At 50.3% G+C, this 25935-nt stretch overlaps 1 protein-coding gene and 1 long non-coding RNA gene across 6 annotated transcripts in view; one reads left to right on the top strand and one right to left on the bottom strand.

Annotated features, from left to right (window-relative positions):
• MYH3 (myosin heavy chain 3) overlaps positions 1–4391 on the top strand; it is a 22121-nt gene extending 17730 nt beyond the window's left edge. The window contains exons 32-41 of the mRNA XM_013981330.3: positions 184–349; positions 602–726; positions 1181–1489; positions 1579–1782; positions 1862–1987; positions 2816–2986; positions 3084–3188; positions 3321–3416; positions 3515–3652; positions 4252–4391. Coding sequence (XP_013836784.3) covers positions 184–349; positions 602–726; positions 1181–1489; positions 1579–1782; positions 1862–1987; positions 2816–2986; positions 3084–3188; positions 3321–3416; positions 3515–3652; positions 4252–4278 — 1467 coding nt within the window. The 3' untranslated portion in view covers positions 4279–4391. The remainder of the gene's footprint in view (positions 1–183; positions 350–601; positions 727–1180; positions 1490–1578; positions 1783–1861; positions 1988–2815; positions 2987–3083; positions 3189–3320; positions 3417–3514; positions 3653–4251) is intronic.
• On the bottom strand, positions 3483–25935 carry LOC146398404 (uncharacterized). 5 transcript variants are annotated; one of them, XR_014821887.1, is made up of 7 exons: positions 25877–25935; positions 23507–25739; positions 23090–23223; positions 21505–21598; positions 20579–20671; positions 19986–20087; positions 3483–3720 (listed from the first exon to the last, which is right to left on the bottom strand). It is a non-coding gene; the product is annotated as an uncharacterized LOC146398404 (long non-coding RNA). The 5 variants fall into 5 exon arrangements; XR_014821886.1 differs by lacking the exons at positions 19986–20087; positions 25877–25935 and adding an exon at positions 15582–15674 and having other exon boundaries at positions 3483–3723; positions 21505–22131; positions 23507–23799; XR_014821884.1 differs by lacking the exons at positions 23507–25739; positions 25877–25935 and adding an exon at positions 15582–15674 and having other exon boundaries at positions 21505–22131; positions 23090–23393.

Below are 25935 nucleotides of genomic sequence, written 5' to 3'. Positions count from 1 at the left end.
GACCAACTCCTGGTCTTGAGTATGTTTATGGGACGAAACCTTAGTTAGTCCAGAGTCAGGAGCAAGGAGCTGGTGGGACCCGGCCCAGGGTCCCCGATTCTCAGGGTGTTTACCTTCATGTTACACTGGGTTGGAAGCTTGGAGGGGGAGCAGAGGAGTGGATGGCCCACCCCCGTGTTCCAGGTGCTCGCCGAGTGGAAAACAAAGTGTGAGGAGAGCCAGGCAGAGCTGGAGGCAGCTCTGAAGGAATCCCGCTCCTTGAGCACCGAGCTCTTCAAGCTGAAAAATGCCTACGAAGAAGCCTTAGATCAACTTGAAACTGTGAAGCGAGAAAATAAGAACTTGGAGCGTAAGCAGTTTGTCTGAATCTCCCTTCGCGCTGTGGCCAGAGCGCGTGCTGGGGGGTGTGATAGGTCACTCGCATGCAGAAGCATTTGCCATTGGAGGGGCTGTTTCTGAGTCTCTTTGTAAGCAGCTTATCTCTGGCAAGCAGCATCCTTAGAGCAGGAACGCACTGGTTCAAAGCACAGGGTCAGTGCTTCTGCCTGGAAGCACGTACAAAGGCACTCACTCGATGCAACCAGAACTTCTCTCTTTGCAGAGGAGATAGCAGATCTCACAGAACAAATTGCTGAGAACGGTAAAACCATCCATGAACTGGAGAAATCAAGAAAGCAGATTGAGCTGGAGAAGGCTGATATCCAGCTGGCTCTTGAGGAAGCAGAGGTGAGCGGAGGGCCGGGGGCAACAGACACTACGACCTCCCGACCCCGTCCGAATTTCACCTCTGTCGATGACAGGCCCAAGGCCGGCTCCCTTCCCATCAAGTCTCATGAAATAACTCCTGTGAATCGTCTTGCACTTACTGGAGAAAGTCATTACATTAAAATAGGCCTAAAAATGAGATATTATAAATGTCTTAGATGAACTTAAAAATCTGTAGAGTGCCTTAAGGCCTCAAGAAATAGGATTTAAATGTTATTATCATTTGATAGTATAATAACAAATAGCAACAAATCATTCTATTTCTGCAGTGAAGGTAAGTTAGGGGTTTTTAAAAGATCGTTTCGAATATGGCAGAGTTAGAGTATGAATGTCCCACTGACGCTTTATCACCCCAAGGGTGGTGGAGCGGGCTCGTCTCCATCACTGGTACTGTGTCTGTTTTTGTCCTTCAAAGGCCGCCCTTGAGCACGAAGAGGCCAAGATCCTCCGAATCCAGCTGGAACTGACCCAGGTGAAATCGGAAATCGACAGGAAGATGGCTGAGAAAGACGAAGAGATCGAGCAGCTCAAGAGGAACTACCAGAGAACCGTGGAGACGATGCAGAGCGCCTTGGACGCCGAGGTGCGGAGCCGCAACGAGGCCATCAGGATCAAGAAGAAGATGGAGGGGGACCTGAACGAGATCGAGATCCAGCTGAGCCACGCCAACCGCCAGGCCGCGGAGACCCTCAAACACCTGCGGGGCGTCCAAGGACAGCTGAAGGTCTGGGGGGGCTCCCCGGTGGGAAAGCGCTCCCACCTCCACCACGCTCGCCTCCACCTCAACTCATGTTCCCCTGACCCTCGGGCTAGGACACCCAGCTCCACCTGGACGACGCTCTCCGAGGCCAGGAGGACCTGAAGGAGCAGCTGGCCATCGTGGAGCGCAGAGCCAGCCTGCTGCAGGCCGAGGTGGAGGAGCTGCGGGCCTCCCTGGAGCAGACGGAGAGGGCCCGGAAACTGGCAGAGCAGGAGCTCCTGGACGCCAACGAGAGGGTGCAGCTGCTCCACACCCAGGTATCGGGGGGTAACGAGGGGGGCGGGGGGGACCTCAGCCTCACACACGCCCAAGTAACCCCTGCTCTGCTCACCCTAGAACACCAGCCTCATCCACACCAAGAAGAAGCTGGAGACAGACCTGATGCAGCTCCAGAGCGAGGTCGAGGACGCCAGCAGGGATGCGAGGAACGCCGAGGAGAAGGCGAAGAAGGCCACCACCGACGTGAGGCTCCCCCCGCCCTGCGCAGCCGCCAGCTGCGATAGCGAGACAGCGCCCAGTAGTCAGGGCGCAGCCTCCCGGGCACGCATGGTGCGAGTTTTCCAGAAGCGCTCCCCACCTCCCTGGAACTTAGCATGTCTCCCCCTGCACGTTTAAACAAAGAACGTAGCACAGATAAAAAGACCAGAGGGATTGTGTTTCCTGTGCCAGTGGAGAGGGGTGCTCTTCATTCCTTCAACATAGGTTGGTTCCAAATTTGAAAAATGAGACCTTGGGATCAGAATGGGGTCAGTATCCCACCAAACGTCACCTTCGAGGAAGCTGGCTTCCCTCTGGCCGGTACTCAACCTTCCTGCTCGCAGAGGCCTGGGCCTGTGCCCACGGCTGCCACAGCGCCACCTGCTGCCGGAAGGACAGCACTACCTCGTGCCGGTCCGGCAGCGCTCACACCCCCATTCCTGAGAGGCCTTCCCTTAAACTCGCCCCCTACACCCGTGACGCTAGTCACCACCTCAGCACTCTCTAAGCCTCGGGTTCTGGTGACAGTGAACGGAGGAACTTCCTGAGGGCGGGGGGGTAGGTCCCAAGGAGGCTAGTTTAAGAAAAGGAAAGAAACCATTTCCCACGCAGCCCTTGCAAGTTTCCCTTCTCAGCTCATGTCACATGCCTGGTGTAGCCCGCCTCAGATTCCACGGTGGCACGGTGGCCTCAACCGTTACCTCACCCATGTCCTTTGTCATCAGCACGGCTCTGTTCCTCTGGGTACCAGATTCCGACAGCTCCAAGCACTTAACCTGTGTCTGCAACTAAGTGGGTTGATGTGCTTTTCAGGCGGCCATGATGGCCGAGGAGCTGAAGAAGGAGCAGGACACCAGCGCCCACCTGGAGCGGATGAAGAAGAACCTGGAGCAGACGGTGAAGGACCTGCAGCACCGCCTGGACGAGGCGGAACAGCTGGCCCTGAAGGGCGGGAAGAAGCAGATCCAGAAGCTGGAGGCCAGAGTGGGTACCTGGGGGACGGACCCCAGCAGCAGCACAGCTTCCCGGCCTCTCCCGGTCGTGCTCTAGCCCCAGACTAACGTCCCAACCCTTCCTCCAGATCCGAGAGCTGGAGTTTGAGCTTGAGGGGGAGCAGAAGAAGAACACGGAGTCTGTCAAGGGCCTCAGGAAATACGAGCGGCGGGTCAAGGAGTTAACTTACCAGGCAAGTGGAAAGAAACGCCCCGGGCACTTTCGCTGTGAGGTGCAAACACGACAGAGTCCTCTCTAGAAACCGGGGACCTGGAGCATCTCGGCCCCCTCCTGTCTAGGAAGCTCCCCCTGTGCTCTCTTTCAGAGTGAAGAGGACAGGAAGAATGTGCTGAGATTACAGGACCTGGTGGACAAACTTCAAGCGAAGGTCAAGTCCTACAAGAGGCAGGCGGAGGAGGCTGTAAGTGAGCGCAGTCCTCGCGCAGCGCCTCCCGCTTCGGCCCCCGAGCTCTGGAGAGGCGCTCACCGATCCTCCCTGCCCCGGCTCCTTGGTTTTAGGATGAACAAGCCAATGCTCATCTCACCAAGTTCCGAAAAGCTCAGCATGAGCTCGAGGAGGCTGAAGAACGGGCTGATATCGCCGAATCTCAGGTCAATAAGCTTCGCGCAAAGACCCGAGACTTCACCTCCAGCCGGGTACGTGGTCCCCCGGCACCAGGTGCGGGGCGGTGGTGCTGCGGGAGGTGTGGCTCCTGGGGAGGAACCTGCTGGGAGGAAGACATTTCTGAGATGGAAGGGACCGAGGTCAGTCTCAGGCTCAGGAAAGGAAAGGATTTGCTTAAAGCCACCCAGCTCCGTAAGTCACAATAAAGCGCCGTCCTGATTATCACATTTTAAATCGACTATACTTCAATAAAAGTTAAAAACAAAAAGCAAACCAAAAAAACACACAACGAAAAAACAAAAAAACTCACCATCCTGAAAAGCAAAGGCGGGTCCCACAGTGAGCTTTCGGCGCCCTCTGCTGGCCAGTCCCCGTCACTGTACGTGTAGGTACGGGGACGCCCGCCTGTGAGTGGGAAGCCCCGCAGAAGGGGCTCCTTCAGTCTGAGGGCCAGTCTCAGGATGCAGGGTGACCGCTCCGCGTGTGCAGTCGTGTATTCTCCTGAGATCCAGAGAAGGTCCCATGTCCCGCTGAGCTATGCAAGCAGCAACCCCAGATGCTCGCTGGGGAGGGAGTGGGAGAAATTCTCTCTGCCCTGTGACAAAGCTCAAAACGCCCACTTTCTCCCCAGATGGTGGTCCATGAGAGCGAAGAGTGAGCGGTCCTCCTCTGGAACAGGACAGAAAATATGCAAAATGTGTATTTTCATGGTTCCTGACCCTTCATTTCCATGTGACTGCTTTTCACATGCAATAAACCTTGTCTTCAGTTTGGGGCTGTTTTGCTGTGTTTTCTCTTCTCCGGGCAGAAACGGTTCATTGTTTGGTGATGTTTATGTCCGGTGCTGAAATCTCGGTAAGCAGGTGGCCTGATCAATTCAACTGGTGTGTATGTGTGGGAACAGAGATGGCTTGGAGTTTAAATTTGAGATTAGATCAGAAATAAAAACACTCCTACTAGGTTAACCACTGCTTGGGTAGAGGAAAGGTGCGGGGAGGGGGGAGGTTGGACAGAGTCTCCAAGTGACCTGAGGGAAACATGAAGGTTTGCAGGGGTCACCTCATAAGGCCAGGGCCAGAGGCCCCCACGTCCTCGCCTGGAACCTAGGAAGTAGGTCAGGCAGCGCCTCCCACAAGCGCTGTGCCAGCAGAGGTACACAAATGAATCAGATATGGTCTGGTCCCTCCGAAAACTCAGTCCAAATCTACCACTGACTTCTTGGCTCAGTCTGCACTAGTTCAAAGCTGCACAACCTTATCCAGGGTAACCCCATCTTTACTGTGAGAGAGAAAATACGGCAGGAAATCAGAATAACTCTCTAGATGACCTGCAACTGGAAACAGCATCTTCAAAGCTGGGATCCCCGGTTTGTTGTCAAAATTAAACTTAACAGAAATAGTTGTCAAGTTCCCTCCTGTATCTGACACTAGACGGTTAGGAGATGACTCGGCAGGAGTTAAAGACCCAGGGGAGTTCTGGGCCTCCCGGGTTTGTCATTCCACAGAAAGGCCACTATAGATGTCGGATGTCACTGGCCTGTCAGTGATTTCGGGTAATCCTACCTCAAAGACCATGTCTCTCTGACTCGCTCTCAATACTTGACGGTAACACTGGGACCAAAAAGTGGCATACGTCCCCCTGGTGGGGGCTGGTGCTGAGAGGAACGCACAGCAACCAGAACAAGCCTGGGCCAGGCCCTGGCCTGAGGCTGGGCCAGAAGGGCGGCAGGTGCTCAGAGCCTCAGAATTGACAAAGCCAGCTACAGACTGCCTTCTGCACACAGTGGGGGGCAGGAAAGGCAAGGGAAGCTTCTCGTTACAGAGGGACTCAAACTGGGGGATAAAGGAGGAATGAAAGACCTGGAACATGACTATGCTATGAATTACGGCCACTAGTGTCACAAAAATACGACAGCCAGACATGAAACGCCTCCTGACAAAAGTACGTACGCTACTGTCCAGGAAGAATTCCTGCCCAACAGTCTCACTTGGGTCTGGTCCAGACCCTAAATTTGTCCACCAACTTATAGGACAAAGATGCCAGGATATGGAGAACTCAACAAAACATTTAGTTTTTCCAATATGTAAACTGCAAGGGAAAATACATTAAAGAAATGGAGGGGGAAATTATGGATTAAAAGAGACACAGACTTCTTGCATATACACACGTACGCCCCCAGCTGGTCAAATTTCATTACTGACTGGATATTTGATGATGAGATGGGATAGCCGCTCATTTTCAAAGTAGTATTTAATTATGCTTTCCAAAATATTCCTTAGCTTTTAAAAACATAATAAAATACAGATAAGGAAGAGGGGGGAAAAAGGCAGGTCGACAGGGCCATCTTTGAAGGAACTTGTTTTCTAGAATTCAGACAAAGACCTGATGAAAGAGGTCCCTGATGCATTTGATACAGAAGCAGGTCACAAAGGTAGGAAACCTCGGAGGCTGGAGGACCTGACACGGCCACACACAGGCCAAGTGCAATATTTCACCCAGAGGAGGAGGAAATGGGTTCTAGGAGCGATCCGTAACTGTATTAGGCTCTGATTTTGTGAGGATAAAATGGAACAATTCATTTTCTGTGAGTCTATCATAGTGTGACTGGATTTTCCAGTGTTAACTTATGCCATGAAGCAAAGGACGCCCGTGATACAGAAAAGATAAGCCCTGTACGAGGAAGGAAAATGGAAGCACGCACCTCATTCCAAAGCAGGCCCTGCCGAGCGCCCCCCTCCTCCGTGACCCCAGCAGGAGGGGAGGAGGGGGCATCAGACCGGTTGCCGAACTCCTTCCCCCTGCGCTCAGCTCACGCTCAGCTCATGAGGACTCAGCCACAACAAGAGGAGGCGGGCGGGTCAGGCTTCCTTACAGATGCGGCAGAAACAGAAGCAGAGGTGGGATTCCCTCTAGAGCCCCACTCCCTTCCACCCCACAGCGCCGCCTCCGCCTCCGGGGCAGCCCGAGCAGAACTACCTCCGGGAGGGGGCTGGGCCAAGGTCCCTGAGGCCTCGACAGATACAACCAAAGCGGACAGGGCTTGCTTTCTGACTGTGGCCTGTGTCTGTCAGCAGGCCTCCCACTAGAACCCGTCTCTGGCCACCAACTCGGCCCAATTCAGAGGCTCCCCTCAGGCCACGTGACCAGTGAGTAGGGACGCGGGGGCCTGCTCCTGGGCAGTAGCTCCCAGTTCTTTTGCACGAGAGCCCCAAACAGGAGGGCAAAACAGGGCAAAGGTCCCTGTTTCCCACTAACTTCTTACCACCTCCAGATTAAGGGCCAGTTCACGTCACTTTTCCTTCTTCTGAAGAGCCTCACTTAAAAATTTTTTTCCCAGTGTTTAGACACAGAACTTATTAATTTCCCCCCTGTAATTCTCATACTCACCAGAAAACTCTCTGAATTCTTTACTGAGCCTCAAATCTCTTGGCACTAGACTTCCATTTTTCATTACCTCTTATAATTTTTTTTTCCCTGGGGCCGCTCCCGCAGCATGTGGAGGGTCCCAGGCTAGGGGTCTAATCAGAGCTATAGCTGCTGGCCTTCGCCACAGCCACAGCAGGATCCAAGCTGCATCTGCAACCTACACCACAGCTCATGGCAACACCGGATCCTTAATCCACTGAGCAAGGCCAGGGATCGAACCTGCAACTTCATGGTTCCTAGTAGGATTCGTTAACCACTGCGCCACGATAGGAACTCCACCTCTTATAATTTTTTAATTGCACAAGAAATACATGCTCAGGAGTTCCCGTCGTGGCTCAGGGGAAACAAATCCAACTAGGAACCATGAGGTTGCAAGTTTGATCCCCGGCCTTGGATCCAGCGTTGCCATGAGCTGTGGTGTGGTCACAGAAGTGGCTCGGATCTGGCATTGCTGTGGCTGTGGCCGGTAGGTGCAGCTCCGATTGGATCCCTAGCCTGAACCTCCATGGGTGCGGCCCAAAAAAAAAAAAAAAAAAAAAAAGCAAAAAGAAATGCTCGACACAGGACTAAAACAATCTATCTGTCAATGCTGAAGGGCCGGGCGCGGGGACGGCAGACTCCCTTTATTTGGAGGCGATGAGATCCTGATTTATGATTGGTGGGGCCCCCTTCTTTAGGACACGGAAGGGGCTCAGCTCTAACTGGAGCAACACGTCCTCAGGGTGACAAACCGCTGTGGTCCGCAGGCCCTCCTGCTGGGGAGAGCGGCCTTGCCCTTCTCGCCTGGTCACCGCGACAGCTGAGCGCTTTAACAAAGCCGAGTGTACCTAGACGTGTGGGCTGAGGAGGCCGCCCAGAACACGGAGTCTATGCCCGCCCTCCCAGGAATCCTCCTGCTAAAACCAGCTGAGGCTGAGGGTGCCTGCGGCTGCTCGCCGGGGCCAAGCCGGGATCTGGTTACCCTGAGCAAGGCCAAGACATGCCGGAGGCCCTCGTGCGCCTGGTGAGGGCAGCTGGGCCCAGGAAGGCACTGATTATTTTTAGCTAAGTTGTTTCAAGCTTTCCGTGGCAGTGAGAAGCAAGAAGCCCCGTCACCTGGGCATTTGGGGGCCTTCTCCATGTTTTAGCAAATGAGAGGTGGCCCCAAGGACCCCTGAGGAGGCCCAGGGGAGCAGGTGACAGAGGCCCATAGGTCACCTTCACCAAGAGCCCAGCTTCCAGACAGAGGGGCATCTTAGATAAAGAAAATGGACCATTGTCGTCCACAGAGGGTTCCTCAGTGACCCAGAGATTCAAAAATAAATGAGACAGAACCTTGAACCTCAAGGACAATCAAAGAAATCTAAGTACTGAGATAATGATGGAAGAGAAAACAGAGGAAACTGAGGAAGGTGACAGGGTGACACACTTTTAGAGTCAGAGACCGAAAGAAAGTCAATCCCTTTAGCAGTGAGCCACTGCTCTGTACACAGCAGGTGCTCAGCATGTGCTGAACTGAACTCCCAGTAAGAAGAGAAAGCGGTGGGGGATGCTGTGTGACCCTGGGGAAAGCCAGTTCTTCTGACCTTCTGCTCTGCGTGTCACCAAGAAAGACGTCACGACAACCCAGCAGCCGAGACCCACGGATGTGGGAGAGGTGCTAACAGGCACTGGGCTTGCGTGGCTTCCTGAAGCAGCGGGTGTGGGCATGGCTGGGCACGGGTCGCAGGGGCTCGGAAGCCTGAAGACAGAGTCGAGTAGCAGAGGAGGCCCTTGGGGGTGAGGCGCTGCCGTGGGAAGCCGGTTTTGAGGCTGCACGTCTCAGGTCTCTGTTCCTTTCTGTACCAACTCATTCACCTGTCATTTACAGCTGCCCACTGCGTGCCCAGGGACAGGAAACAGGCAGACAGAAGTCCCCAGGAAAGCCAGGCCAGGAAGAGGGAGCAAGAACTCTGCTTTGAGGCCCCAAGGCTGAGGGCGGGTGGCAGGCCAGACATTTCCAAATACGGCTCAGCCTCAGCGTGGGGCCGGATTAGCATCCGCAGCAGCTGCGCCTATTTCGGGCCTGGGGTCTCAGCCCCTGGGGAGCAGGTGTGGGGACGTGAAGAACAGGCGCTTACGTGGGTGTTTATTTGGGGGCGCCCTGGCCTCATGGCCAGGGGCCAGAACCAGCCCCCAGCTGGAGACCTACCATCTCCTCCTCCCGTCTCCCCTCCACCCCCAGGCTTGCTTGGGAAGCCCGCAGAGTGGAGCCCAATCAGGCCCCTTCTCGCCACTGCCCCGATGCCCACAGCCAGGTGGTGCCCGACGGTGCGGATGCATAGGCCAGACATCACAGTTCTAAAATACACTTCCCAGATCATTCCTACGCCAGCCCACAGGGCAGCGAGGACGGGATGGCCACTTTTGGAAAGGAGTTTAAGAGGACACGAGTTTTCACCTGTTCAAGGGATTTGCCTTGAGTTCCACAGTAAATCCAGCCCACGAGAGGGTCTTAGATCACGAGTGACCTATAGATACACACCGAGTCGAGGTGCTGTGGCCACCATCAACCCCCCATGGCCAAGAGCGTGCAGCCCGTGGGCTCATTCTCACCTTGTGAGTGGCTCCATGGGACGAGGACATGGGCCTTCCCCAGGGGGGAGCTGCTTTGGCCTTAGCAGCGCCTGATGCAATCAGAGGGAGCTTTAAATAGGGTGTCTCCCTGCCCCCTGCTTCTCACCCATCTCCCTCCCGAGGGGTCAGAGTGGCACCCACGGCGCTGCCCCCAAGCCTAGAATCAGTCCTGTCAGCAATGAGGGACCCCCAACAGTGCCACAAACCGGGATTCAAACTCCTAACCCACGGCGCTGCCCCCAAGCCTAGAATCAGCCCTGTCAGCACTTCTGAACCCCAAACAGCTCCACAAACCGGGATTCAAACTCCTAACTCTGACCCCAGAACACTCCTGCTGCCCAAGTGGCTTGGTGCTGACACCCCAGTGACGCCCGCCCTGTCCTGCCCGTAATTCTGAGCAATCTACTGTCTCCGTTTCAGTGGCTGGAACTTGGGTTGAAGATGAAGAGGGCTTTTGTTGTGGCTCCAGCCACATCTCTGTAAGGAAACATCAAGAGCAGTTCTACGTTTTAAATCATCCTGAGCTCCTGAGATAAAAACAGTTTAAATATTAATCATTCCAGCAAAAGGCAGAAGCAATTTAGACAGGTCTCCTTCTGCCTCTCATGGCTGTACTGAAACCCTTCTTGGGTTTTGCAGGCTGGTGACAATGGAGACATGGGAGGTAGGGTCCACTCAGGTCCAAAGCCATCTGCCCCAAAGAGCACAAGTTCAAGGCAGCCAGAGTCACAGCCAAGTCCATTCAAGTTACCTGCTACGGCCTCGTCCTCCTGAGTCCTCCTATTTGACACGCACTAATTTGTCACTGCTCTGTCCAGACACCATCGGCTGAGCACACACGCCCGAGACCGACCCTCCACCTAGGTGCCGGTTGGTCGCAGCCCACGGAGTGGCCCTCCTCTGCTCCTCCGGCCCGGCCCTCCCCCAGGGCCACCTGCATGGGTGGAAATCCTAACACATCCGGGCCTCTTGGTCCTCTGCACTCACCAGTGGTCCCGCACACGTTCCCAGGGGCACGCTTTTACTCCGTCACGTGCCCAAAGCTGCCTTCCTCACTCTGCACCACAGTTCCTACCCCAATAGCTTGTATTTTGAACACATACACACACACGAATTTAGTCACTGGAAGTGCGAGGGGTAAGAAACTCTGACCAGTCTCGACACTGCTTACAGTTTCTCTCACCAGCCTGGGCAGCTCGCTCTCCAGGTTTCAGGTCCTCACCCAGAAAACGAGCCATCAAGAACTACCCCAAGGTTCCTAACCCAGCTGGACATCAGACTGCCTGGTGTACTTTGTAAAAACACACAGAATTTAGCGTTCTACCCCAAAGAATCTGACGCAGTAGGTTGGGTTAGAGCCTGGGGATCTGCCATTAAGGCTCCCCTGGGGATTCTAATGATCTCCCTAAACTTCCAGAGCAGCTGTTTAAAGATTCAGATTCCTGGGGTACTGTTTCTGCTAGTGTGGAAAGGGAATACCCCACCCTGGAGGTACCCAGCCCGCAAGCTGCCTCGAGCTTCCCCACTGCCTGCTACATCTGTTCTCACGCCCCCGGCTTCCCGGCCTCCACCGCCGCCTGTGCAAGTCCCCAAGCCGGGTTTCTCACACGGGAGTGGCAGCCCCTCTCAGTACAGCCTCTGCCTGGGCACCTCTGGTGCTCAACCAGGAGTTCCCCACTAGGTGGCAGCACTGCCCTGCCAGCTGCCACAGCCTCCAGCAGGGATTACTGCTCTAGCCTAGTACCACAGTTCTCCAGGTGCCAAAGCTGCGGGAAAGTGCAGGTGAAAAGTGGGAGACAACGCCCCCTTGGCCCTTTGCCGGTGCTCTGGAAGACAGGCCAGGGCAGGACCATGCCACACTGCAGACCAGGCAAAAGCAAGAACCACTGATTCCACTCTGTCTTAATGTAGAATGTTAACATTTTGTTCATCATGCGTTCTTTTGCATTAATTTTGATTTTTAAAAATATTATACTGAAGCATTATTAATCTTATTAATGATCGAGTTTCTTGCTGCCTCCTTAAATTTTGCACTCTCTTGTCTCACCCTTGTCCCAACCTGGGCCAGAGCAGCGTGGCTTATGCCCCCGTGTCTCGAGATGTTTCTGCTCTTATGGATGGATGGCCCCTTCTCTGTGAACTCCAGACACTGGGCTGGGGCTGATCTGAGGGCAGATGCCTGGGTCAGTTCACTGTCTTGGCAGAAGCCCAGGTCTTCTTAGGCCAATGCTGCCTCATGAGGCCCTCAGTCTCCCTGTGAATCCTCTCTGCCAGGTTCCCAAAGAGTCCTGTATCCCAGAATTGCCACAGCCTAGCCACAGGCCAAAACCCCTGCTACTGCAGGAGACCATCTCCAGCCCGAGTCCCACGTCTCACTGCCTTCTAGAGGATTCCCTGCCCTCTGTGTGGCCTGAAGGAATTCATTTCATGAGGGAATCAAATGCCTGCTGCTCCCTCCGCTCCCTCCTGTGCACTGTGCAGGCTCCTGTTTCCTCCCTCTCTCTGCTTTTGGGGGGAATCCTTTAATTTTCTCTCCCCTAATGAGCTTGTATTCTCTATAGCTTTTGGTGACACCTCTTCTGATGCTTGGGCTTCCTTCTGTGGCCCAGGAACCCCCTGCAGTGAAGCAGAGACCAGGACACGAGCTGGCCATTGAACGGACAGAAATGGCAGCGTCAGAGCACTGAGCCACTCCCTCTAGATTATCTGGGAGCTCTAAAAACCCCCAGGCCCAGGCCACACCCAACACCAATTAAATCACACCCTGGGGGTGCCATCCTTCTTCCAGATCCTGCTCCCCACCCTTCAGGCAGGAGTTTGTAAAGCCTCGAGCTGAGAACCCAGGAACGGATGGATTAGGCTGGGCAGCTACTGAGCCAAGGCCGCCACCTACAGGCGAGAGCAGGCACTGCTGCCCTCTGGAAAGACGCAGATGGGAGGGACCAGAGCGACATTGGAGGCTTTAGGACTTGAAGCCACCTTCTAATGAGGCTACTCCTGCCCCACCAGTGAGTCTCCTGTATAAACTTCCCAGTGACCTCCAGTCAAAGCCCCTTCAGAGACGTCTCACTTCCACAAGCCATTCTCACAGATGGGCAGCCCCGACAGGCTTGCAATGTGCTTTGACATGCAGCTGAAATCTGCCTTGAGAATGCGGCTCCCCTGGCCCGGGTCTGCACTCTGGAGATGACACAGAATAAACCCACCCTCCTGACTCTTCAGGGGTTGTAAAATAGCTACCAAATTCCTTTGGATCCCTGTTTATCAAGGCGAAAGAACCCTGGCCTGGATGTGCAAGACCAGCAATATCCCTTCATCATGGGGGAGACCCAGAATTTACTGTAAATTAAATCTAAAGAGAGAAGTGACACATATTTGTTTTAAAAGTATGTTAGTGCAACATAAAATGGTGCCCCCACCCATTCTACTCCCTCTCATTCCCACCATCGGGGGCAGAGGTGGGAGGACTGCCGTTGTTAACAGGTTGGGGGCACCCAGAATTGAATATCGTGTTCTTGCAGCAAGAGTAAAACCTCCCCTTTGGCCTCAGTTTACTCATTTGTAACTTGTGAATAATTAGAGCCCCTTTCCTAGATTATAAACTAGCACGACACAAAGGCCTTGCAAATGCCTGTCACATATTGTTTACTAAGTGGAAGTTCTTCAGGACTAACTGAATTGTGTCTCAGACTACTGGTGGAACCAGACCGAGGCATGAAGTACGTTATTTTCCCAGATTTTTGTACTCACATCACGGCGGGATTGGGTTCATGCGGGTTAGTAAGATCAGACCCCAAGCCCAGAGACCCAGAGCATCTGCTAAGAAGTTGTAAACAAGAGGCTCGGGAAGGAATCCTTTGAGCCAATGTGCATTTGATGGCTTTTACCACCAGAGGGCAGTGCTGGGTCACTTATGGAGGGAGTGCTTCCTGGTCCGCAAATGTGGCCCCACCAAGCACAGTGGCTGTGGGGTACCTCAGGTCTGGTTATCTCCAGTGCAGCTGGGGGCGTCCTCACTACCAGGGTCTGAGTCCAGCAGGGTGCCCTGCTAGCAGATCATCCAGAGCTGGACGCCTCCTCCCTTCCCTGCGCCATCTGCAATTCAGGGCCACTTCTGTGCTTTCAGCTCGGATCTCACTTCCCACACCACTGACTTCTCTCCACTCGCTCACCTGCACCCCCGCAGGTCAGTCCTAAATCAGAGCATTTCCCACCAAGCCTAACCTGAGGACCCTTCTCAGCATCCCCTGTGCGGAAGTCGCTACCAACTGCTCAGACTGACACCAGAGAGTCGGTCACTCCGCAGGCATTTCTCGCATCTGCTGGGCACCAGGCACCCTTCTACTGCCATGCATTCCCTGCCCAAGTCAGGCCCAGAGAAGGGCTGGCTCCCCGGACACAGAATGAATTGTCTTAGTCTCCAGATTCACTGTGACCCAGAACTGCTCTCAGCAAGAGTGCCCCAAACTGTTATCCTGACAATGAGCCAGGAAATCTCCAGTTCCTGTGACTTACCTCTGGTCAGACTCTGCCATGCTCTCCTGGCCAAGTCCACTTCCTGTCATCCTGACTCAAACCTCAAACCATCCTCTAAGTCTGGCCCAGACCAGAAACAGTGTCCCCACAGTTAAATCCTGCCTCTTCACCCTATTTCCACCGAGATAAAGAAAATACTTACAGGACCGTTCAGAGGGCAAATACCTCTCTGTGTCAAACAAGCAGACGTTCTTGGACTTGGCAGACAGGTGCCCGCTGACTTCGGGCCTGCCCTGCCCCACCCTGCCTGGAGGTTTGCATTCAAGAATGTTCTGATTATTCAGGCTCTTAAGGAAAATTAGGGAACATGTTCTCTCACAGTTATGCAATTTCAGAGAAAGGAAAGAGGATAACGTCCCCGATGTGAGGGCTGCAGACTATTTTCAGAAAGGGGAGGAAGGATACAGGGAATCAAAGGGTTTAGCACCGCATAAACCAGAGAGATCATAAAATACTTGTGGGGGATTTACCACGAAGACGGAACTTAGCGGACGGAATGATACAAGATGCTCAAGATAGCAATGAAAGAACAGAAGGGTTCATCCTGTTTAATTCTCCGGGAGAAGGAGAGAAGCACACCAGCGGCTTCACACTTGAGTTACGCTGTGAGCCTGGGTCAAGAGAAGGCATGAGACTTTGGGTCTGATCTAGTTTGGATACTAACGGTCCAGCTTTGCAGCAATGAAAGACCCAACCAGAAGGGAGATGATGGTTAAAATGAGAGCTAAAAGCCCAAGACAAGAAGTCTCCTGGTGGCCTGGGCCACGGGCCCTCCAAACGGGCCCTGGAACACAGAGACAACCAGTCTGGAGGCCTGGTGTTCCTTGAGGTCATCACAAGCATACTGTCAACGACAACAAGCCTAAACTATCCGGAAAAGGAAAAACACTGTTAACTCTGTTCTGCTTAAGGAACAAAAGAGTGCATATTATATAATTCCATTTATATGAAATGTCCAGAATAGGCAAATTTCTATAGAGGCAGAAATAGATTAGCGGGAGTGACAACTTCATGGGTATGGAGCTTCTTTTGGGGGGTGGAAATGTTCTAAAATTAGGCCACGATGATGGCTGCACATCTCTGTGAATGCGCTAAATACCACGAACTTTTAATAGGTCAATGTTGTCGTATATATATCGTATACACGTATATATATATATCGCATATATCTCAATAAAGCTGTTTAAAAAAAGAGAACAGGAAGGTATGTAATACCACGTATAAATGGTCCATTAGTAATTATTCTACACTTAAACAAAATAAAGGAAGTGGAGTCATTTACCTAGAGAATTCACAGTGTGGAAAGTTTCATTCTCAGACAATGATGGAAAAATGAGGTGTTCCTATATAGCCAACAGAATTGAATTCAGTAAAGAGATTGGAGAAAGAAAGTATAAAACATACCTTCATGCAAGAGGATGACAGACTCTCAGAGAAGGGACTCAGATCATATGATCATTTGGATATAACATCTTATTTAATGGGTGGCGAAGCAGTCTGAAACAGTACAAAGGTTGACAGTAAAATAAAAAATAATGTCCCTTCCTACCCCAGTATTCTTCCCTGAAGTAATCAGTTTCCAGTTTCTTATATATCCTTCCATAAAGGTTCTCCTTTGTGTGTGTGTGTGTGTGTGTTTGTGTGTGTGTTTTCTGCTTTTTAGGGCCACACCCACAGCATATGGAGGTAACCAGGCTAGGGGTCTAATCGAAGCTACAGCTGCCAGCCTACACCAGAGCCACAGCAACACCAGATCCAAGCCACATCTTCGACCTACACCACAGCTCATGGCAACGCCGGATCCTTAACCCACTGAGCAAGACCAGGGATCAAACCCACATCCTCATGGATCCTAGTGGGGTTCGATACCACTGAGCCATGAAGGGAACTCCCACAAACGTTCTGTTCACATGCAAATACCTAAACACACACTCGCAGGTGCACACATGTACACAGCCACCCCCACACCTTGTGGCGCAATTAGACTGTGAATGTAGGAAGAAAATGGAAATCAGTTTTAAGGAAGAGCTTCCTCAATGCAAGAGCTAATCCTCAAAGTTACTCTACTATTTTTATAAGGTGGAAGCATTGGCTTTAATTTAAGCACACTAAAAAACAGGGGTTAGGAGTTCTTGCTGTGGCACAGCAGGTTAAGGATCCAGGGTTGCTACAGCTATGGCGTAGGTTGCAATCCAAGGCCTGGAACTTGCATATGCCACAGGTGCAGCCACACAAACATACAAACAAAAAACCAAACAAACAAAAAATAACAAAATAACAAAAACTAACGGGGGCAGCAAGTGGGGAAGCCTGACAAATACAATCCTGAAATCCAGGATGTGGCAACCTATCAGCACAGGAGGAACTGAATGACACTCACATAGCTCATCAAGTTGAAACTGAGCAGGACCCTGTGAGGTCTTCCTGGGACCAGACTCCCCTGTGCCCCCTAACTCTTGTCTGTAAAAAAACGTTAGCCTCTGAGGCCCTCCCTGACGTCCAAAGAGCAAATTTAATCAGAGAAGTGAGAAAATGCAGAAAGAAAAGAAAGCAGTCAAGCAAGACAAAATAATAACAGTTTGGCCATAAAACAAACTTGAGGACCTTTAGTTCCTCCTCAAGGGCTAGAGATCACTTCCTGAGCCATAGCCTTGAGTTGTTTTGCAGACACTAAAGCCCTCACCAGGCAGAAGACGTTAACTGCACGCTGACCTCCAGCGTGTAGACCCCAGACTCGTTGGAACCAGAAGATTGGAACCTCATCATCAACCACTCAGAGAATTATGCGCAAGCTGACGTCACACCGGCAACCCTCTTCCTCACAAACACGCCTCTCTGAAAGCCACAGGGGGCTGGGGTCTCCTGAGCATAAGGGGCCTGCTCTCCTTGCTTGGCGCCTTGTACTTCCCTGCAGCGCAGCGCAGTGTCGGGGGACTGGATTGGCTGTGCCGCTGGAGAGCGGACCCAGGTTCTGTGCCAGAGCCGAATCTGCGCACACAAAGATGCAGAAACATACCCATAGTTTAGTTTGGACATGCTTGCAGCCTGTTTCATACTTTCTCTAGAAAATTCCAGCACCACCTGTGCAACACAAATACATCTAGTCTTAGGTTTATCTGGAAGTTCCCCAATGATACCGTTGGTGGTGGGAGGGAGGCGACATGCGGTGTCGGGGGGGAACCATGGCTGACACGCACGGATGGAAGCTCAGGTCTGTGTGAGAAAAGTGAAGCTTTGGCACGAGGCGCAGGGAGGTAGCTAACTCTGCATATTGAGACGAAACAGTGGTGCTGCCATCAGGAGCATCACAGCAGCGTGATCAGTAGGTACCTCTGTAGGGAAAAGGCAACACGACCACAAAGCTCAGCACAAAGTATGGCCTACAATCAACCACAACCTGAAAGGGCAGTTCAGCAGGGAACACACAGCTTAGCACAATAACAAAGTTATGCACTTAAATTTTTCTTTTCTTTTTTTCTTAGGGCCACAACCAGTGGCATATGGAAGTTCCCAGGCTAGGGGTCAAATCAGAGCTGTAGCTGCCAGCCTATGTCACAGCCACAGCAGCACGAGATTTGAGCCTCGTCTGCGACCTACACCACAGTTCACAGCAACGGGGGATCCTTAACCCACTAAGCGAGGCCAGGGATTGAACCCGCAACCTCATGGTTCCTAGTCAGCTTCTTTTCCACTGCGCCACGATGGGAACTCCCAAGGCCATGCACTTGAAAGGCAGCACTAAAATCCTTGCGACCTCCCCTTGAAGACTCCTCACCGTCCGAAGTATTTTTAGTCAGGGTAACTGTAGAAGGTGGACCATGCACTTCAGTTCTCAAAATAAGACTGCTCTTGAAGCAAAAGGTCAGCAGATGCCATCCCCAAAAGTCACACCTGCCAGAAGGATGGGATTAGCTGTCTTCAAGACAGCTTTCCAGAAGTAACCCATCTTGCAGAGAGATTTGGAATGACCTTGCCGAGGAGATTAAAGTGCCTGTCCCAAGTATGTCATGAGCAAGCAGCCTAACTCAAGGCAAAATAAGCGAGCACTCAGGAGATGGTGTGTTGTGGCAACGAGTGTAAACGTCAGGGTGACTATTTGAAAAAGGAAATGGGAAGATGGAAATCTGTCAGTGTGTCACCAGGAGGCCCCACAGGTACTTTGATTCTGGATGATTGATCCTGACCCTTTACATAAAAATAGCCTTAAAAGAGATGAAGGCCAGGCCATGGGGTCATCAGACTTGATAGAAACAGCACTGAAGATGCACCTTTTGTTCTGTACTCACCAAGTAACCTTCTGACCCTCGTCACCAGGAAGAGAGTATACTGGGACAGAGACTGGGACTTTTTTTTTTTTTTTGGTCTTTTTGCTATTTCTTTGGGCTGTTCTCGCGGCATATGGAGGTTCCCAGGCTAGGGGTCGAATTGGAGCTGTAGCCACTAGCCTATACCAGAGCCACAGCAACTCAGGATCCGAGCCGTGTCTGCAACCTACACCACAGCTCACGGCAACGCTGGATCGTTAACCCACTGAGCAAGGGCAGGGACCGAACCCACAACCTCATGGTTCCTAGTCGGATTCGTTAACCACTGCGCCACGACGGGAACTCCTGGTTCTACTTCTTAGACTCAGCGGAGATCCCCTGAGGAATCAATAAACTGGAATTCTGGTACAAAAGTCAGGCTCTTGTGAGTTTAGTTACTCATCCCTGACCACATGATTAAGCCTAGATGCCCTTATAAAGTCATATTCCTGAACTTCGATTTATTCTTCTCTCATCCAGCGTTTATTGACCATTTCCTCCACACCAAGCCCTGGCCCAGGACCTGCTGAAACCCAGATAAAGGCCATGGTCCCTGCCCTCAGGGACCTTCCAGCCCAATGTTGACCCAGGCCTGGACGATGGTTAAAAATCAGACGAGTTATGGCAGAGTCTGAGGGGACGTGAGCCTCCTCTGCTATCACCGAATCAGTACTTACTTTTCCTGGGATCAAAAAATCAACTCATCTTCTACCTGGGAGGAGCCTCAGACAGCAGTGTATCTAGTGAGTCTCCACCTTGCCCACATACAGCTACCTGGAGAAGCTGCTAAACACTGAGTCAGGGATATTACCTGAGTTGATCTGGAGAGGATGCTGGGAGATTCAAGGGTAAAGACAGGGCTGAGAATCACGGATTCAGTCCAACCCTGTGTTTTCCGGGTGGGTAAACGGAGACTCAAGGAACTGAAGGGACAGGCCCAAATCAACACTCACTTGAGTGTGGTGCTCACGGAAATTCAGTGACTTACTGCCCTTACGCCAGGCTATGCTTTGCTCAGCTGATGTCTCCTAAATGCAGTTACTGCATGTGATTGTCACAATATGGGCCACAGACACATGCCCCTTTATGTACTTAATATTTTCCTTTAAAAGTAAGGATTTTTTAACTTAAATGCTCATTTTAGCCTTGTCCTCAGTAATAAAATGTATGAAATGTGCCTAGGAATTAATAACAATTAAAACGCAACAGACATAGCCATAGGCCACCTCAGTCCATGCTGCCTATCACACCTGGTGGCACTTTGGGACACACAGGGCTGAGGTGCTGGCAGCATCGGGAAACCTTGGAAAGGCCTGGGACAGGTGCTGTACACCTTTACAGCAGGTACTTCATAGGGCTGAAGAACTGGGGGAGCACAGGTCCCAGGTGGCAGCGGGTCCCCATGGGTCTGCCAGGGCTTGGTGACACTCAGATTGGGAGGACGGACTCCTGACAGGGCTGGACTGAGGCAGGGCAGGGACAATGACAAGAGGAATTATTTTACCTCTTTAGGAAGGCCACGCGTCACTGGGAATCAACAGACTGTTAGAATAAAGCTGCCTGTCTATCACCTGGAATCTGCTGACGCCAACCTGCTGAAACTGATCTAGAAGGAGGGAAAAAATACCATCATGGGTGCTCATCAAGCAAAGGCAGAGGGCCACCCTTCAGCCTGCTTCCCAACAACTCAGGATTCTAAAGTCATCAGCCTATTTACCAAGACTTATTTTCTTGTTCTAATAAGCTTAGGAGTTCCCATTGTGGCTCAGCAGAAATGAACCTGACTGGTATCCAGGAGGACACAGGTTCGATCCTTGGCCTTGCTCAGTGGGTTAAGGATCTGGCGTTGCGGTGAGCTGTGGTGAAGGTCCCAGATGTGGCTTGGATCTGGCGTGGCTATGGCTGTGGTGTAGGCCAGTGGCTACAGCACCGATTTGACCCCTAATTTGGGAAACTCCATGTGCCACAGGAGTGGCCCTAAAAAGAAAAAATAGAAATAAAATAAAATAAGCTTAATGATCTTGACGTCTTGTTTAATACATTCTAAATTGATGTGCAATATTCCAAGAGAAAAGAAAGAACAAGAAGCATACTCACCAGTCTCCTCCTCAGTTCAGCTTCGGGATGAGTTAGTTCTTCGAGTTCTGACCAATAAACTCTTCATAATCAAGGCTTCGATTTAGAGGTTTCCTAGTTTTCAAATTTGGGAGGAAAAGTGGTGAATGAAAGTGGAGAATTCATGATCAGCTGAAATGAGACGACTCAGAATCATTATTAAAACCAACCTTCCTGAAGAAAACCTAAAACTTTGCACGTTTCTCTCTCTCATGCTCAAACTTTAAAGGGTGCTTCAGCGACACGGCACTTGTCCTGCTAGGACAATCCTAAGGTGTGCTCTGGTTCAAGGTCAGTGCAAAGATGTTGAATGCAGTATTTTTTTTACAATGGGAAGATTAGAAATGTCTTGAATCAATAGGGGAATGGAGAAATAAATGCAGAAAAGTCATACTATATATGATATAGATAATATAAATATATAAAATAATGGTGTATAACATATACTATATGTAATATATATTAAAGACTTTTATTTATAAATTACTTTAATATATATTAAAGACTTTTCTTAAAGACTTATTTTGTAATATACAATATATACTATATATAATTTATAAATATATATAAAGTCATATTATACAGAATGGCTATAGAGCAATGAAAGTGAATGCACCATAGCTACACATATCAACTTGGATAAATCTCCAAGATAATTATGTACACAGCACTATTTTGGTTTAGTTTTAAAATATAATGATGTCTAGGGCGTTCCCCTGTGGTGCAGTAGGTTAAGGATCTGGTATTGTCACTGCAGCAGCCTGGGTCACTGCTGTGGTGCAGGTTCAACCTCTGGCCCAGGAACTTCTGCATGTCTTGGGCATGGCCAAAAAAAATAATCGTGCATAACTGTTTAAAGATATATACACAAAATAAAAGTACAAATCACTGGACAGGAAGATACATACCAGCTTCAGAGAAAGAGTTGTTGCTGAGATGAAGGCAGAGGATATGTAACTGCAGTCTTTAATTATTATTACTATTGTAATTATTTTTAAGGATCTGAAGCAAATACGGAAAAATAACATTTGTTAAATCAAACTGTGGGTCATGGCTATTTGCTAAATTATTTTCCAGTCTTTTCTGTCTGCTTGCAATTTCACAGTTGAAAAAAAAATTATTTAAGCTATTGAAGCTCTGAATGAAATGCGCATTATCTGCATTCAAATGGTGGAAGCATTTGCTTGTGACAAAAAGGCCTATAAGGCCCATGTTGGACAAATGTACAACCCAACTTTTGGCAGGTAGGCTGGCACATGCAAAATTGGCAGAAAGGATTCTCTAGAGAGTTAAAAAAATACCATTTGGTATTTTAATTGTATAAAGTCTGGTGAAAGTTCTGATTCACCAAACTTTATACAATTAAAAAGTGAATTAAGTGTTTCACTTAATGAAACAGTCTTTAAAAAAAAAAATGGCTGAAGTTCACGTCGTGGTGCAGCAGAAACGAATCTGACTAGGAACAATGAGTTTGGGGGTTTGATTTGATCCCTGCCCTCGCTCCGTGGGTTAAAGACCCGGCCATGGGTGTGACCCTAAAAAGCAAAACAAACAAACAGAAAACATAGTGAAAAGTTTTTAAAAATTTTCTTGAGTTTACTTTAAAAAAACAACAAAGTAATATACATTTGTTTTAACAAGCCAAACAACACATTTGTGTATTTATATATTACTATAAAATTAACATATTTATACATTATCTATTTTATATATATTCCATATCTATTTTATCTATATTTATATATTAATATATATAATATATATATGTGTGACTGGGTCACTTTGTTGTACAGCAGAAATTGGCGCAACATTGTAAATCAACTATACTTTAATTAAAAAGTTTGTAAGTCCCATCTCTGTTCCAAATCCACTTCCATCTCACCAATTAACCAATGTGAAATTCAGATTTATCACTTCTTTCTCTATCAAATTTTATAAATTATTTTGGGACTTTTCAAACCAATTCAATTTTTATCATGGAAAATCATTTTTTATCATTGCTAACGCCACCCATCGTCATTTTAGAACAGTACAATAAAAACATTTAGATGGGTGTGCATTTTAATTCACTATTTGAAAAAAAACAATACATATTTAAATCTCGAATCAAAGGTTGAGAGCAAACTCCATCTGCTGGCTTGGAGATGGCCAGCTTCTGGAATGGTCGTTCGCTGTGAAAGGACCTTAATGATCCTGGGGGAGAGAGACGGCCAGAACGGTTTCCACTTCAGGGGTCTTTTGGGTTGGAAAGTCACCAATCACACCCCGAGGTCCAAGGTGGGGCACCACCCTTGCCCCCAAAGTCCAGCAGGGGGTATGGTCAGAAAGGACGCTCCCCTCCTCCACAGCCAGGCCTCAGCCCCGCCTGCTTCCCGCCTTCCTAGCAGCCCCCTCCCTCTTGTCACTGCCCTTTCTCCTCTGTCCTTCCCTCCCCGAGCTCCCTTGCCCCACTCCTCCCCTTCCGCACACGGGCCAAGGGTCCGTGTCACTCACCTCTTGAGTAACTGGAGCCCTCCAGCTGTCTGGGCCCCGGTTTGGAAGGACATCTTAGCACTGGGGACAGCCAGCTCCTCAAGGTTTCATCTGTCAGAGCAGGAGGCTGACTTGGTTTCTTTACAAGAACGTTGCTAGAGCAATAAAAAGTTATCTTAGGGTACAGGGGAAAAAACTCTTCAGAACTGCCCTGCTCCATTCCTGGGCCCTCCATTTCAAAGTAAAACTCTCTCCTTTCACCGGTAGGGGCCTCGCCATGGAGGCCTGCAGGACAGGCAGCGGAAAAGCTTCAAGGCAAAGATTCAAAGGCAGAACTCTCCCCCCAGGAAGAGGAAGGCCCGGAGACAGTGGGGGGATGGTGGGAGGATTTTGGCAACAGGAGAAGAGTATGAATTTTAGGCAAGAACAACCACTGACCTCTGCTTGTGAAGCGCTTCGGAGACTGGGGGGAGGGACCTGCCTGGGTGCCTGGATGGTCTCTTCTCTTCTCTCTTGCTCCTTCCTTCCATTGTGTCTTTCTTTCTTTTCTATTTCCATTTCATCTCAAATGCTCTTCTCCAAAACGGATTATTTAGAAACAGGTCGGCATCCCCAGCTTTGCCCTGAATTACTCGAATAAGCTCTCATGGGACAATTTCTGGTGTAAAAAGTCAACAACTCCTATAGAAGGTATAATGCCAAGAGCGAATCCTACAGTGAATGTGGAATCTGAGCGATAACGACGTGTCCGTGCACGTTCACGGAGGTCGAAAGTGTGCCCTCTGCAGGGGGATGTGGATCGGGGGAGGCTGTGTGTGTCTGAGGGCGTAGGAAGGATAGGGCATTCTCTGTGCTCTCCACACAATCGGCTGTGGACATAAAATTGCTCCCCCCAAAATCTATTAAAACTTGTTGAAGGGAACAATCACTGTCAGGAGGCAGGAATGCACCCCATACCCAGCAGTGCAACGCAGCTGCTAAACAAAGACAAAGGGGAGAGAGACAAGGACTTTCAAGACAGTTCCCAGAGCCATACCCGCAGGCACCTAGTCAGCTGTGGGGACAAGGAGCCTTGGAGGGATGGCACTGTCCCTTGCTTGGTGCCAGGCACCTCTGGCATTATCACTTTACACAGGGAGAGGCAAGAATGTGTTTATCATCCGAGGCCTGTGCTCTCCTGCCTTGATCCCCACAGGGGAAGAAATCTGAGGAAGAACGAGCCTGCTGGGCCTCCCCGCGACACGGCAGATCTGGCCGAGAGATGGGCCGAGGCTGTCAATCCCACCGGGGCTGATCTCAGAAACCAAGTGATGGGTCCTTTGACCTCAGCTGATCTCCCCGGCCCCGGGCTTCGGTGCTGACCCGCCCAAGGGAGAGTTACTATCGACGTTCCTCACCAGACCTTAGTATTAATCTTGGATTATTCTGAACTCAACGTGCTGAGCACTTACGATGGGCTGGACATGTGTTGACTGCATCACGTACATTCTCTTCCTCGTTCCTTCTGAGCCTCGTGAAGAAGGTGCTATTTTACCCCTATTTCACAGATAAGGAAACTGAGGTTGAGGGAGAGTTCATCTTCTAAGGCCACGGCTAGAGCGCCTTTTGGAGCCAAGAATAAAACTCAAGTCTGTCACTCCCCAAAGCCCAGGCTCTGGTCTCCCCGACCCTGTTCTCTGGGTCTCAGTACTATTATGGGTAAGAACGAGTGGGAGAGCCCTTTGTATGTGTGTCACAGTGTCCAGAACTGGGTAACTCAAGAGCCTTTGTCTTCTGTCTCTTCGTGTGTCTCCAGATCCTTCCATGTTCGCCTCCTGCCACTCCCCGCAATGACCAAACTTCTCTGATTCTCCACGGGGAGAGTTCACCCATGCACCTCCTGCAGCTGGGAACACACCTTTTCTATTCTCTGTCTGGCAAAGTCCCCTCCCAAGAATAAATCTCAATGTTGTCCCCTCCATAGTGAAATCTCTCCTGGTCTTGCAAGAATTACTTTTCGTCTCCCCACCACACTAGGTCAGACCGCAACCCTCGCCCCTGCTGCTCTCTATTAGTTGTGTTCATGTGCGTCGTCCCCGCCAGACTCTCTGGAGGCAAGAATTGCTCCTCTCCTCTTTATCCCACTCATCTCTACAGTGAGAAGAACTGGTACTACTAGACCTCCTCACACTGGGTGCTCCAAGGATCCCGTACGAGTGAAGGCAGACAGCGAGTTCAGAGGGGAAACTGACTTGGGCTTTGGAGATCACTGTTAGTGTGGGATTCGGTTTGCATGTGCAGACTCTGGGGCTCACAGCTACTGCTTCGTATTACCCAAATCACAGAATTAAAGGCAAAGGCTAAATCAGCCCATTGAGTAAACCCTCAGTCTTAGCTTTTAACCTCCTAGCTGTGAATTTTATTTTTGTGAAAAGTAATTCTTAAAAAGATGGAAAGTATGAGGAGTTCCCATGGTGGCTCAGCAGGTTAAGAACCCAACTAGTATCCGTGAGGTTGCGGGTTTGATCCCTGGCCTTGCTCAGTGGGTTAAGGATCCAGCATTGCTGTGAGCTGTGGTGTAGATCGCAGACATGGCTTGGATCTGGCGTTGCTGTGGCTGTGGTGTAGACCAGCAGCTACAGCTCTAATCCAACCCATAGTCTGGGACCTTCCATATGCTGCACGTGTGGCCCTAAAAAACAAACAAACAAACAAACAAAAAAAGATGGAAAGTATGTCCTTAAAACTGGGTTCTTTGATGACACATAAAGGTCTAATGGGAAGATTTTTACTCAGAAGAATTCAAGGAGACTTTTCTTATCTACTGACTTCTGAGAATCAAACAATGCTTCCTGGGACTTCTTAAGAAAGACGGAAAATTTCTTCTT

Source organism: Sus scrofa, chromosome 12 (genome assembly GCF_054392235.1).
Source record: "Sus scrofa isolate SSC_HxYL_T2T_F1_AM1 chromosome 12, Sscrofa_HxYL_maternal_Yorkshire_Landrace_v2.0, whole genome shotgun sequence".
NCBI classification, from domain to species: Eukaryota; Metazoa; Chordata; class Mammalia; order Artiodactyla; family Suidae; genus Sus; species Sus scrofa.
The sequence above is the reverse complement of the archived record's forward strand: the minus strand, read 5'-3'. Positions and strand labels throughout refer to the sequence as shown.